Source organism: Nannospalax galili, unplaced genomic scaffold (genome assembly GCF_000622305.1).
Source record: "Nannospalax galili isolate Female #2095 unplaced genomic scaffold, S.galili_v1.0 scaffold459, whole genome shotgun sequence".
In the NCBI taxonomy this organism is placed as follows: domain Eukaryota; kingdom Metazoa; phylum Chordata; class Mammalia; order Rodentia; family Spalacidae; genus Nannospalax; species Nannospalax galili.
Genome location: NW_008344211.1, coordinates 1,601,854 through 1,615,500, shown reverse-complemented (window position 1 = coordinate 1,615,500; position 13,647 = coordinate 1,601,854). Strand labels below are relative to the sequence as shown.

At 56.1% G+C, this 13,647-nt stretch overlaps 2 protein-coding genes across 5 annotated transcripts in view; one reads left to right on the top strand and one right to left on the bottom strand.

Moving 5' to 3' along the window:
* The window catches only part of Jph3 (junctophilin 3), a 68,648-nt gene extending 62,833 nt beyond the window's left edge, over positions 1 to 5,815 (top strand). Inside the window, exon 6 of the mRNA XM_008840564.1 lies at positions 4,144 to 5,815. Coding sequence (XP_008838786.1) covers positions 4,144 to 4,224 — 81 coding nt within the window. The 3' untranslated portion in view covers positions 4,225 to 5,815. The remainder of the gene's footprint in view (positions 1 to 4,143) is intronic.
* Positions 5,816 to 11,675: 5,860 nt separating this feature from the next.
* Positions 11,676 to 13,647, bottom strand: part of Klhdc4 (kelch domain containing 4) — a 37,803-nt gene continuing 35,831 nt past the window's right edge. For 3 of the 4 annotated variants that reach the window (XM_008840562.3, XM_008840563.3, XM_029567123.1), the window contains 3 exons: positions 13,114 to 13,516; positions 12,268 to 12,378; positions 11,676 to 12,082 (listed from right to left, as the gene is read on the bottom strand). In XM_008840562.3, the coding sequence (XP_008838784.1) occupies positions 11,886 to 12,082; positions 12,268 to 12,378; positions 13,114 to 13,516 (711 nt within the window). In that variant the 3' untranslated portion in view covers positions 11,676 to 11,885. The remainder of the gene's footprint in view (positions 12,083 to 12,267; positions 12,379 to 13,113; positions 13,517 to 13,647) is intronic. The other variant, XM_029567122.1, reaches the window with a different exon arrangement.

The following is a 13,647-nucleotide window of genomic DNA, read 5'->3' as shown; positions in this document are numbered from 1 at the left end:
CTTTTTTTTTTTTTTTTTAAAGGGCTGGCGTGGTGGCACATGCCTTTAGTGAGTTCCAGGCCAGCTAGGGCTACAGGGAGACCCTGTCTCATAAAAAGAAAAAAACAAGCCAGCCATAGTGGCACAGGTTTATAATCCCAGCACTGAGGAAGCACAGACAGTGGACCCCTGGGGCTCATTGGCCAGTCAGCCTAGTGAGCCTTGGTGACATCTAGGCCAGTAAGAAACCTTGTCAGAAGAAAGCAATATGGGATTCCTGACCAGCTCCTGGTATTGTTCTTTGGGTCCCACACACACCAGTGTGCACCCATACTTGGATACATACTTACGAGTGCCCACATTAATGTGTGTGCACACACACAAAACCCCAAGTTTCCCTCAGGTGGACGTGCAGATACAGAGACCCAGCACAGGCTGGTCTTGAATGTTCGGGAGCAGTGGGGAGAGTCAAAAGATGACAGGTGACTCTGTCCTAGAGCTCCAGCTGGGGTAGGTGGTCTTTCTCTCACTGCCCAAGAGCCCACCCACGCTCCAAGGCGAGGACCTGAAGATGGAGACTCCAGCCCCACCCAGGGGTCCGTCCAAACCTCCTGAAGAAGCAGGGAGGGTCTACATAGGTGCCACACTGTCCCATGGGTCTGAGGGGAGCAGGTAGGAGGGCACAGCACTGGCATGGAGCCCAAGTTTGTGGCAGAGGTGACTATCCCCTGCCTGTGCTCAGTGGTAAGTGGTCTCGGGGGGTCTAGGTGCCAGTGGTCTAACGCTTGTGTGTTTCCTCTCAGGGCAGGGTTCTGTACAGTATGGATTGCCCTGTGGTCGGGTCAGGGAAGGTGACCCCTGCTTGGTGACATCACCATTTCCATCCAGGTGTTGGGCAGTGGAAGATGGGTGGGTAGAACCCTGGGCTCTGGCTCCTATGATGAACTCTGTGGCCCTCTCTAAACCATTCTAGGCCTCAGGACCTCCAACTCCATGAAGTGATGGGTGGGACATGAGTCCCTCTGCCCTAGACACTGCCATGCCTGGTGGCAGACTGTGACTTCTGTTGGTGAAGTCACCATGGTAATGGTGTGAACTCTCAAAGACATGACACCAGATACTCCTAACAGGCCCAGGCCTGAAGCTGTCCTGCTACACACCAGAGTCTTGCTTCTCTGCCCGCCCTAGGACACTCCTACAGGCCTCGGGCTGGACAGAAAGACCCTCGAGAGTGGGGGCAGGGCCTTGTCCATGGGGCCCAGCCTCCTCCCGCCCTAGGACACTCCTACAGGCCTCGGGCTGGACAGAAAGACCCTCGAGGGTGGGGGCAGGGCCTTGTCCATGGGGCCCAGCCTCCTCAGGGGGCAGTGGGCAGTGACCCAACCCTTGGCCAACTTGCTAAGCTCTTTCTGTTCCTTTGCAAGATTGGCTCAGCCCAGATATCACAGGGACCTCCAAACCATCACGAGATCACCCGAGTTCAGCACTGACGCCCTCTTAAGGACACAGTCTTGGTGCCTTTTTCTTCATGCCAGACAGAGCCACTCTCTCCAGGGAGGGGGTTGGGAGAACAAGCTGGGCTGATGGGGTCTGGGAGGGCTGGCTGCCAGGGTCTTCCTCCCTCAGCCAGGCTCCAGGGGACGCTTTGAAGCCCTTTGTTGGCTGGGGAGGCGGCTCAGCGGTTCAACACTCACTTAACATGGTTTAGTCTCTAGTGTCACAAGATAAAAAGTATATGTATTTGAAGAAGCCCTTTGCGTAGCTGGGCATGTGGTACACACCCATAATCCCAGCATTCAAAAGGCTGAACAGGAGGATCAATAGTTTGAGGTCAACCTGGGCTATATAGCAAGGAAAGAAAAAAGCAAAGGCGCACACCTTTAATCCCAGCGCTCGGGAGTCAGATCTGGGCAGGTGGATCTCTGTTCGAGGCCAGCCTGGTCATAAAAATGCCACTACTGCACGAATGTCATTTGCTGTGCTGGTCACTGATGTGGTTTTTAGGCCTTGAAGCTAGGGTTGGACCATCAACTGATGTTCTCCCTTACCAGCTGGTATAGTGCTCTGCAAAGCTATGAGAGTGCCAGCGCTCGGGAGTCAGAGGCAGGTGGATCTCTGTTCGAGGCCAGCCTGGTCTCCATAGCGAATCCAGGCCAGCTGCAAAAAGACCAAGATAAATAAATAAGGAAAAAAAGAAAGAAAGAAGGGAGGGAGGGCTGCTGAGGGAAGGCCTCCTGCTGCCTAGCTGAGCAAACTTCTTATTCTCTAAAAGAAAGTCTGTCAAGCCAGTGTCTCAGGCAGGCAAGGAGACCCCTTGCATGTGGCATCACTTGGGTGGAGGATGTGAGCTGGAAGGGACACTTGGGTGGTCAGCAGTTTGGACACCTTGTACACTCAGGGAGAGGAGGGTGCAGGATGGAGACCAGCAGAGCTGTAGGTTGAGGAGCTTGGCCTGGCTTCAGACCTGAACTCTCCACACCTGGGGGCTGGCAAAGGCATCTGTGCCCTGGGCTGCTGGCCATCAAGGGCGGTGCAAAGCTTCCATCAGGATCAGACAACGGAGCTTCCTCCCTCGGCACCCACCGCACATGAGGCCTGCCTGAGGGGCTGTTGAATCGGCAGCAGCCTGCCAGGCAAACGTCTCAAGCCCCTCGGGGGCAGGGGCTGTGATGGGTGACAGCACTTTGAAAGGCAGAGCTGACAACCGCAAGGTGCCCAGGAGAAGCTGCCACCGTGGGTGTGGAGGACCGCCAAGAGAGCGGCCTGAGGGTCTGCAAGCAGGGAGGAGGGTGTAGGGGTTCCAAGTGGCCCACTGAAGGGCCACCCACCAGGTGTACTACAAAGACCATTGCTGGGAGCTGGGGCACAGGAAGCCTGACCCCAAGGACACAACTGGTCTGACAGGAGGGTAAGACTTGTCTGCCTTCGGCGTCTGTGACCTCATGACACCCTAGGGTTCGGGTGAAGTACCCTTCCTCCCCTCTGACCACCTGCTCTGCCAGCCCTGGGGTGCACCAGGGGATGACTGATCTCCCTCTGGCTGGCTACCTGCTCTCCTAGCTAACAGTGTAACTGAAAGCACTGTGTGCCACAATGCACCTGTCTCCAGGGCACGCCAGTGGTTTTATCAGGTTCAGGGTTGTGCGCCTGTCACCGCCATCTAATCCCAGAATATCCCCATGACACCATCTATGCCCAAAAGTCTCTTTGTTCCTCAGCCCAGGACCTGGCAACCTAGGCGTGTGGATCTCTGCCTGTCCCAGCCATCTCACATCCGAGGCATCATGCCAGGGCTCCTCCCTGAGCATCGTGCTTTCCTGGCTCATCCTCCCTTACACCACTTTCATTTTGTTGCTAAGTAATATTCCACTGAGCAGATAGATACACAGACTTTCATCCTGTGTGATCTGGACATGTGGTGGGAAACCATACCTAGTCAGGCTGCTGTGAGCGTCCGTGTGCGAACTTCTCAGTGCACAGGATTTGGTTTCCATCAGGACCACAGCTGGGAGGTGGCTCAACTGCTCTCCAGTTTCGCCTAGACCAGGAGCTGGCTGCCAGCAGGGATGGGGCAACTGCATCCTTCGTGGGGTTTGTGTGGCTCTCGAGCCCCAGAGTGGCTGCACTTCCACCTACCCATGTGAAGTAGGCAGCCCAGCTTGGGCAGCTGTGTCTGCAGAGAGGGGCTAGGGCCAGTCCCGGAGCAGGTCAAGGGGAGGGCACAAGGCTCTCCACCTAGGCTGAGCAGCCTGATGCTTGGGGCTCCGGGCTGTGACAGACTCACAGCCAGCAGGGGGAGCCACTGGAGGTGGCACAGTTTATAGGATTGGCCAGGGAGGGCTCTGCTGGCCACTCTGGGTGGACCACAGCTGACACGCGAAGCTCTTAACGCCTTGCAGCTCCAGTTCTACTAAGCCAGAGGCAGGGGCCACAAGGTCCACAGGCTGCAGTTCTGAGGGGTGCCAGGGAGCCAGAGCTGTGGCCACACACAGAAACCCGCAGAGGCACCTCGGGGGCAAGCGGGCAGCCTGTCTGCAGTGCCAACTGGGTGGGGCCTGGTGTCCAGCCGTCAAGTCACCCCTGCCCTTGTTGGACTTTCAGTCTGCACTGGCCATGGGGGTGGGGGACCCAGGACGTCACCCTCACCTCTCCTCTCTGTTCCAGGGCTCAGCTCCCATCTTGGTTGTCATGGTGATCCTGCTTAACATCGGAGTCGCCATTTTGTTTATTAACTTTTTCATCTGACAAGATTGTCGCGCCGCAGAAGCAACGATGTACAAATGGAACATTAAACAGGAAACAAAAAGGGAAAGATCCTGCCTCGGACAGCCCCACGACTCCGTCTTTCCACAGAAGAACAACATGACTGGGTATCACTCACAGTTTGCCTTTTTTTCTGGGTAATGTTTTTTGGATTTTAGCCAAAATTCTTTGCTTGTGTAACTGCTGTGTGGCATGGCAGAAGGTGGCCAGCACGCTGCCCCTCCAGCTTGGTGTGAAAGAAGAGGTCCCAGCAGTCCAGCGGCCAGAGGATCAGCATCTTCGAGCTTCCTGCTGGGGGGTGGAAGGGGGCCACGGCCAAGGTGCCGGCTAGCCAGGCGAGGGGGAGGCAGCTAGGGAGTGCCAGCCTGGCAGGGGGTGGCACTGCCCTCCCGTTAGCTGGCAGAGTGGGCACGAGGCCCTAGGACAGGGCAGCCCAGGCTGCTTTCTGCTCTGAATCTGCTGCGTACCTGTGGGAGGAGAGGGAAGCCAAGCCCCTGCTCTTCTCCCCAGGAACAGACCACGATCCCCCTTCTCGGCACTGCCCCACGGCCCTCCTCAGGAGGCCACCACACCGGGTCTTACAGCAAAGTCCTCCCTGCTGTCCTCTGCTCACTCATTGTCGGCCCTGTCCAGCCATCCTCCCTCCAGAGCCAGGGAGGCCGTGCTGCAGCCGTCCAGGGCCAACCCCGATCTGGCTAGGCGCACCTGAGCCCTGATGCCAAGGGGGCATGGTCCATGTGCCCCGGACAGCCTGACAGCACGCCTGGGCTCTGAGCATGTGGCGTTTTGCACCTAGTATGCAGGATGTATATTCAGGCTTCCGTGTCCCTGGCAGTGACGCCCCATGAAGGACGTCACCTCTCACTGACCTCCACGGGGTCTCACATCTTTGCACTGTGCCTGCCTCGACTTCCCCAAACAGATATGCATATTCCCTCCAGATGCCTCAGTGCTACTCCAGAGCCAGTCTGGTCCCGGGACAGGAATGTGGTTGAAACCCAGTGGCTTGAATGTCCTGGAGACTGTTGCATACCCAGCACTCCCTGGATGTACAATGTAACTTGTTTCAGTCAAACAACAGGCTCCTCATGTCTCTGCCTTCTCTACCAGGGTTGTTCCCTCATCCAAACAAATGAACAAGGGTTGCCAGCCTGCCTGGCCCTCCCGTGGCTCTGTCCGTCTTCTTGGATGCAGCCCGTCTTGTCTTATGGACTCTGCCTTGCTTTGCTTACGTTCAGCTGTCTCTGCTCCCTTTCAAGCAGATTTCTTTACTACACTGCACTGGATTGCTATATTTTTAACCAGAAATAAACTACAGATTAGAGCATGTTCCAGCTACACTCAGTTTATTGCTTCCGTTACCACCCACTGCCCGTCCCTTCTCCCAGGCTGGTTTGGTTTGGGGGTCGTGGGGAGGGCTCAGCAGGTGACCCGGTGCATTTCTGGTGATTGTTTCTAAGCGGTTACATCTTTTTGTACAGCTTACTTTTCCGGTCCTCTTTTTTAAAATCAAGTGGTCGCTGCAGGTCTGGCGTGAATCAAATAAAGATCCTGCTCTTCGCAGCTCTGAGAATCGTCCTGCTGAGGTGTGGTTTGTACTTCTGTCTGCTCTGAGTAGGGCTTACTTTGTGCACCCCAGGAGCTTTGAGACACATGGTACCCACTCACACACAGCATGCTTGCTCACACCACCCTGACACACACACAACGCAGCCCAGTGTCTGTCGCAGAGCGCAAGCTAGTGGCCTCAAGCCCAAGTGGCTCTTGCAGGTGATGTCATTCATCTGCTGCTGGAACTATGCCCAGAGCACCAAATCCATAGCCTATGGGTTTCCTGGCTGCACAAGCCAGCTCCCTGGTCCTGCAGCCTATGTGGAGGGGAGCTGCTTGCCCAGGGTCCTGGGGCAGATACGATGGAGACTGAGACACACACACTGGGTCTTGGGGTCTCTAATAAGCTGACCTTTGGTTGGTTTGCACCCAGGCAATGAAAGAGGCAGCCTGCTGCAGCCGGTGGCCACTGCGGCCTGAGGCCCCAACTATCCTACCCGCGCAGAGCCCACCATCTCCCTGACAGCCTAGTGGATGTGTCATGTTGAGCAAGACAAGGATTTAGTTGTTGAGGACAGAATAGTGTGTCATTTTGGCTCCCAGGGCACACAGCACCCAGTGCAGCCTTAGAAGACCCACTTTCAAACCAGAGGTGGAGGGAAACCGAGATCCTATCTCAGGCCCTGTAGCAGGGTCTCCCCAGCGCTGCCGATGGCGCCCACCCTGGAGGCCATGAAGAGATGAGACTTTCGGTGCCTGCAGTGTCACCGCATGACTGTCAAGCATTCAAGGAGCCCCAGCACTGCAGACCTGTGCCATTTGAAGCTGCTAGCATTTCTATTTAAAACTTTGTAGTCAGCACACAGGATTCCCACAAATACAACCAGGCACAGCACAGCCCGAGATGACTGATAACGGTGATAGTGACCAGAAATTCCACACAGCTACCAGGATGCTGTGGCCATGCCCAAGTCACTGGGGAGTAAGGAGAGCAGCCCGCTTTCCTAAGAAAGCCTTGACACTCAACACTCAAGGCATGCATGGACAAGCACATTGCCAACATCAGTTTCTTCCTCACCCACAAGAACCCAGCCCACCACTTCAGGACAGGCTGGTGCCCAGGGCAAGCCAAGGGAGGCATCCCAATTCCAGCCCGTTCCTGCTCACTGGCAAACAGGCTGTTAAGACAGATCATGGAGCCACCGGCTGGCAGGCTGGACACTGCCAGAGCCACGGAACCCTGGAGGCCGTGCTGTGGGCACCAGTGACGCACATTTGGGGAGCACGAGTTCCTGGGGTCCTGTCCTTTTCTAGTTTGGGTCTTAGTTACCTTTCGGGGACTTCCAAACACCTTTCACAGGCATCTAGTTCTTACAGGCGAGCTGTTCCAGCCAGTTGTTGGCCGGCTCGTCTGTCCTGCTCGGGGTCTGGTGGCTGCTGAGTCCATCTGCCTGCAGTGCACGTCTCCAGGTGATGGCTGAGGGACAGATTTCTCTTCCAGACTAAGCTCAGCTTTGCTGACTCTCCTGGTCTTTCACCTTTTGTCTTTGGTTTCAAAAACTCAGCATAAAGGTGCCTATGAGATTCTAAGGGCGTCTCCATGCTCAGTGCACTGATCTTCCTGCGACAACTGACAGCTACAACCCACTGATTCCGGCTGACCCTGCAGTGGTCACTTTTATGTGGACCACTTATCACTCATGTCTAACAGAGTTGAGAGTCCAGAGAAGTGGGTGTGGAGGCCTCTGAGCTCTGCTGTCTTGCAGAGGCCCAGCTGCAGGTCAAGCAGCCAGAAGCAAAGAGACAACGATTGTCTCCAAGTGCCAAGAGCTGGTGAATGTAACTCAGCCTTCAGAGGCGAGGAGCAGCCCAGCTGCCTTTGTTGGAAAAAACAGTACTCAAGGATCCCGAGAGGTGGGAACAGGCCTGCAGACCCAGGTCCTGCAGAGACCAGCTGGGGGCTTTCCCTGTCCTTCCCTGAGCTCCACTAGGTCTGAGTGGTAGCAGGCCAGCCAGGGTGCGGGCGTGTGGCAGGGAGTGGGTCTTCTGATGGCTCTGTGCCCTCCAGACTCTCAGATGCTGTCCTGGAGTCTGCTTCACAAACCCCCATTGAGGCCAAGTGACAGAGAGGTGAGTGGGACAGCCATCCTCTGGCTCAGCTCATTCCTAAAGGTCAGCGAAATACTAGGGCTACATCAAGGTGGGGGAGTGAGCTCATGTCACAGGAGCTGGGACTACTGGGGACCCACATCGAAGGCTTCCAGGGTTGGCAGAGCAGGCAAGGCAGCACCTCACACCTACCTCACTTCTGGGCTGGCCTGACCCCCATCTACCCCGGCCGCCGGTCAAGATGCCAACACCCATCATGCGGTGTATCTCAAATGCATTTTGCCAGTGTCTAGGTCCACGCACTGATGGGGTCCCGTCCTTGTTCTCTGCAGCCACCCCCCCCGCCCACAGCTGCCGTTGACTCTTGGCTGGAGACCAGTTGTTCTCTTCCTTGACCACGGCATGCTTTCTGCTCACCCCGGACCTTGCCTCACCTGTAACGAAGGGAAGCCCAGTGCCAGGGCTGACTCAGAGGGTAAGGCCCGAGGCCTTAGTGAGGTTCTGAGGGCCTAAGGGCCCTGCAGCCTTCACCTGCAGCACAGCGTCCCTCACCCTGTGAAGTGCAGCCCGCGAGGCACCTTGTCCCCCAAAGGTGGTGTTCTCTGTTCAGACCAGCATCTACTTTACATAGGAAGGCTGACTATAAATCCAAAAACCAACCCTCACAGGTCACCAGGTCCACAAGACAGCATGGTCCTCCAGTCAGCATGGAGGCTGCGTTCACTCCACTATCAGGGTAAGCAGACACTAGGCACAGGCTGGAAGAGACCGAGGGGACATGGGGGGTGGGGTGGGGTATAGGGAGCTGTTCCTCCATCACAGGGCTGACCTGACAAGTCTCTGCTCTTCTTAAAACCTTCTACCTTGAGTGCCGCCCCACAAGAAGCAGCCCAAGACAACACCCTCTCGCACACTCTGGGCAGCACCCCCTGCCCCCACCAGAGGCCAACCTTGAGTGCTCTAGCCAGAGCCTGCTGACCACACCACTCACCACTCCCAAAGGCCACCCAGAAAGCCTGAGGGCTGTGCGGCAAGTCTCGCACAGCCACGGGCCTCCTCCAGGTGGAAAGCCGCTGCTGTAGATGCCTCTGTGACTGACCAAGTCTTCAGTCGCTTTGTCTAATTTATGTCCTCCTGGTGCATGTAAACTGTTCATTAATGTGACATGACTGGCTGCGTTGCGTAGACGAGGAGGGAACGTCCACCAAGTTTTCTTACTGATGCAGTGGCTGTCACCCATTTGGCATCTTTTGGTTGGAAGCAGCTTGGTTAATCAAAAACTGGAAACACGATCCTCTCTAATGAGTGTAACTGTTTAAATCTGTACCCAACACCCGAACACAAAGGACACTGCAATGCAAGGAAACTTTAGTCCTTTCAGTAATAAACATCATCTGAAACTACGGGAAGCTTGTTTCATTACAAACCTGGCTACCTGGATGCTCCCACCACTGCACAGGACAGACCCGAGCCCTCTGCTGTCCTGCACCTCCCAGTGCGGCTGGAGCAGGAACCCCAAGGGAGCCCCTGGCCTGGCCTTCCCTATGATTAGCTCTGCTCCGGCACCAGGCAGCAAGTACATCTTTTCCTGTCACACCTGACGCTGAGGAGCATGCCCAGGAAGGTGCCTGGTGACACACACCGTCTTTGGGGGTGGAAAAGTGGGGCGGAGGTAAGGAATGAGCTCTCGTGCAGTCTCCTTCCCGTCAGACTATTATCCCAACTCTCCCGGCTTGGTGGTGTCTCTGGGACACGCTTCAGCCTTCCAAGTGTGGCCTCTGGGCAGCTTCTCAAGCCCCTGGTGACTGAGACCAGGGAAAAAAGGGGCTTGGGACCTGCACTGTGGCCACCTGCTGTGCTGGCTGCTGCCTGGGTTTCCCTGGAGACTGCTGTGTCCTCAAGGGTTAGGGTTAGACCTCAAGTGACCAGGCGTGCTGAAGCTCTCTGGTCAAATAGCAGTGACAATCCCCTGGGTTCCTGAAACTCAACTGGGCCTGGGGCGGACACTGGCTTTGCTATCCAGTGTTAATCTGCCGGAAGAGCAGCGTCCAGCTTCCAGCACACACGGACCCAAGTGACAGAGGTAAGTGACCTCACTGTCCAGGGCTGCAGCTCCGCTCTCTGACCCTTCCTGCAGTGCACTGGAAGAGTTCCTGTGTAGCTTGGTCATCCGCGTCTGACCAGAACCAGCTCCTAACACTGAGTGAGGCTTGGTCATCCGCGTCTGACCAGAACCAGCTCCTAACCTTGAGGGAGGCTTTGTCATCCGCGTCTGACCAGAACCAGCTCCTAACCCTGAGGGAGGCTTCTGGCTTCTAGCTGGTCCCTCGTGACTCTCCACTTGTCACCCAGTCACTGACTTTCTACTTGTAGAATCAGAATAAACACCACTGTCATACAGTAACAAGCACGCTCACAGGGACAAGGATTTCGTTTGTTGGGTAGTTCCCTTTGTTTTGATTCAACTCCACCAACCCTGAGATCCAGGGCCTTTAAGCAATCGCCCATCCTCAGCTAACAGGCCTCAGGTGGACAGCTCAGCTGCCTCTGGGAAGGGAACAGGGAACTGAGGAGCCATGCTCAAACCCTGAAAGGCCCACCCAGGGGCCACAGATTGAGTGCCAGCTGCCTGCAATTCCTCACCTGGGCGTCCACCCACACTCCAGGGACCCTCAAAGCTATGTGGGCAGCAAGGGACAGGTCACCAGGGGGCTAGACAGGCCACCAGGTGGAAGCAGGACACCCCAGGGGGACTCCTTTGCAGCCACCAGGGGTACCCTTTCCTGATGACCCTCCTCAACAGCCTGGGTTGCACAGGCCCCAACTCTGTCCTGGTGTCTCCGAGAGATCAGGTGGCTCAGCAGTCCTGAGGTCTGGCTGACCAGGGTGCATCCTTCCCTCCTCACATGCTTACACATAAGGTGTGTCTTCCCGTGGGTCAACCTCAGCACCCAGTCCAGCGGCCGCTTCACCCAGGGGCTCAGCACAAACAGCTTGCTCCTTGGGGCGTATTTGTTTCTTGTTGGGAATTGGGGTCACTATGGAGCTCAGCCTAGTCTGAACTCTGCCATCCTACCTCAGCTGTGAAACAGGCACCAGCATGTCAGGACACCAGACCTCCCCTACTCTCAGCACAGGGCCGGTAGAAGAGGAGGGACTCCTTGCCCTGTAGCCCTCCTGTCATCTCACAGACGACAGCCCGATGTCCAAAGAGGAAGGGAGAGACAGCACTAGAATGTCCTCCTCAAAAGGACTGCAATGATGGACGTGGTGAAGCGCACTTTAACTCCAGCTCTCAGGAGGAAGAGGCAGGCAGGTCTCTGTGTGAGATGAAGGCCAGCCTGGTCTACGCAATGCGTTCTAGGCCAATGGGGGCTACAGAGACCCTGTCTCAGGAGGGGGACTGCAACGGAGGGGTTGGAGAGATGGCTCAGTGGTTAAGAGCCTACATGCACTGACTGAAGCTGGACTCCCAGCACCCTTGCCAGGCACCTCACAACTACCTGTAACCAGCTCCAGGGGATCCAATGGCTTCTGGCCTCTGTGGAAACCAGAATACAGACACATTCACATTAAAAAAAAAAAAAAAAAAAAAAAAAATCTTCAAAAAGAGATTGCCACAGAGCAGAGAGACACACCAAAGTATCCAGAGCACAGAACAGTCCACCACAGGACAAAGCCAGGCTGACGGGCACAGCACACAGCTGCAGACACACAGCTCCTCAGGGCAACTCGTCTCCTTGTTTTGTAGAAGGAAAAATGACCTCACAGAACACAGTTCAGCTTTATTAGGTCAGAAATGTGTCCTGCGGATCCCTCATTTCACCTCTCACCCTAAGCTCTCCTTGGTGTGGGCAGAACCACGTGGAGGCATGAAGCTCTTAGACTGCATACTTGGGGTACACAGAACACAAGCTCAGCAGGGTCTTGTCTGGCCTGGTTTATTTCAAAGGACAGCAGTGTTGTGGAGGCCGTCGCTCAGGTTAACGCTGGTCTTGTGCAGCATCTTGAATTGACTCATCAAAGAATGTTTTGGCCATGGCCTGGGCCACCTTCAGTGCTCTCTTCTCCTTTGCTTCGGGCCCCACGTGGTTCCACGCCAGCTTCAGCCAGTACTGCTCGGTCCTGGGCAGGTAATCTGCATACTGCTCCCCAGGCACCACCTCCGGGTGCTGTGGGTCTTTCCATCAGGGAAGGAGAGTGAGAGAGAAGCGTGCTCAGTCAAGCAGCCCAGAGGCCTCTAGAGAGGACCGCGCTGCCCAGACTCTGGCGGCCCACACCCACCCAGGACGTGAGCACCAGCACACAGTGGGCCTTGCCTCAGAGGCGCCTTCGCAGAGTCCAGCCTCAGCCTAAGGCTCTCACCTGCTTCCTCCTCACCACTGTCCTCTTCCTGGTCCTCATCCGCTCCTTCTGCACCTTCGTCTGAGCTACTGTCCTCTTCTGAGTCCGTCTCCTCCAGCCACTCCTGCATTTCTGACAAAGCAAAACCAACAGGATGTTCTGGCTACAGCCTGGAGGCCAGGGGAAGCACACAGCACAGGACCCCATCTTCCACTCAGGGACTAGAATAGGAACCCTAACACTTCTGCGCTGAAGCTCCAGATCAACAAAGCAGCACGTGACTCCCGGGCCTTGGAGCAAACTAGGACTGAGACATGCTGTGCAGACTCCAGCCACGCTGCTGTCGCAGCTTTGGGCGGGGGAGTGGAGACTTCTTAGGGGGTCCCTTCCAGCCCCTGAGGTTCCCGAGAACGGGGACATATCATGCCCTACAGTTAGTGCCTTTCAAAACCTCGTGCGCAGGCTTTAGTCTCCGATTTCAAAAATGTAGAAGTCACTCTGGTCCAGCAGTAGCTGGAGTAAACGGGTGAGGATATCAGGGTAAAGACGGAGGTCACTGGTTCCAGCCCTGGCCCCTCGACACGGGTAGGTGAGTTCTGCCTGGTCTGCACTGGTTTCACCATCACTCAGGAAGGCAGGAGGCACACACAGCAGGTTTGATCTAGGTACCAGTGATCTGTGCTGGCACCCACCTTGTTCCTGCTAGCACCCAGGAGGGCATGGGTGTGTGCCAGGTGCCCCCTGAGCAAAACCTAGCCCGAGGCAACAACAGGGCACCCTGCAAAGCGGGGCAGAAACTTGCAGAAGACAGAAATGAAGTCAGGGGCTCTTAGTCCACACAGGGGCTCTCCTCCCCACCCGGCTTACTTGGATCCATCTCCACCAAGGTCTTCCATTCTTCCATCTTGTGGAGGTCAAGGCAATACAGGTCATTGAGGGTCACCTGGCGGTCGCCGGCTTCAAACATACCACCATAGACATAGAGCAGTCCATGTTTGACAGCCAGCATGGCATTGGAGCGCGGACAAGGCTCTACGCTAGGGCCGCTGGCCTCCACAGCACCATTCTCATCCTCGGGTGGGGGCTGTCCCACCACCCCGGAGGGAGCAAGCACTTGTCGGATGGTGACCACAGTCCCGTCTTCAGATACCACCTCTGTGATCACCTCCAGGGGCTCTGGCACGTCAGCTCCACCGCAGTCCCGGTCAGCAGCACCTTCACTCTCCTCTGCTCTGCCCCGCCTCCGTCTCTTCTTCTCCAACTTGGGGCCCTATTAATACAATTGAAGCTGTACAGGAGGGCAGAGGGCAGCCCTCTTCCCTCTAACACGCCAGCCATGGGTTTGTGGGGATAGGAGTATGGGACTGAGGTGGGAGGGACAGTGGGTCGGCAGGAATATAC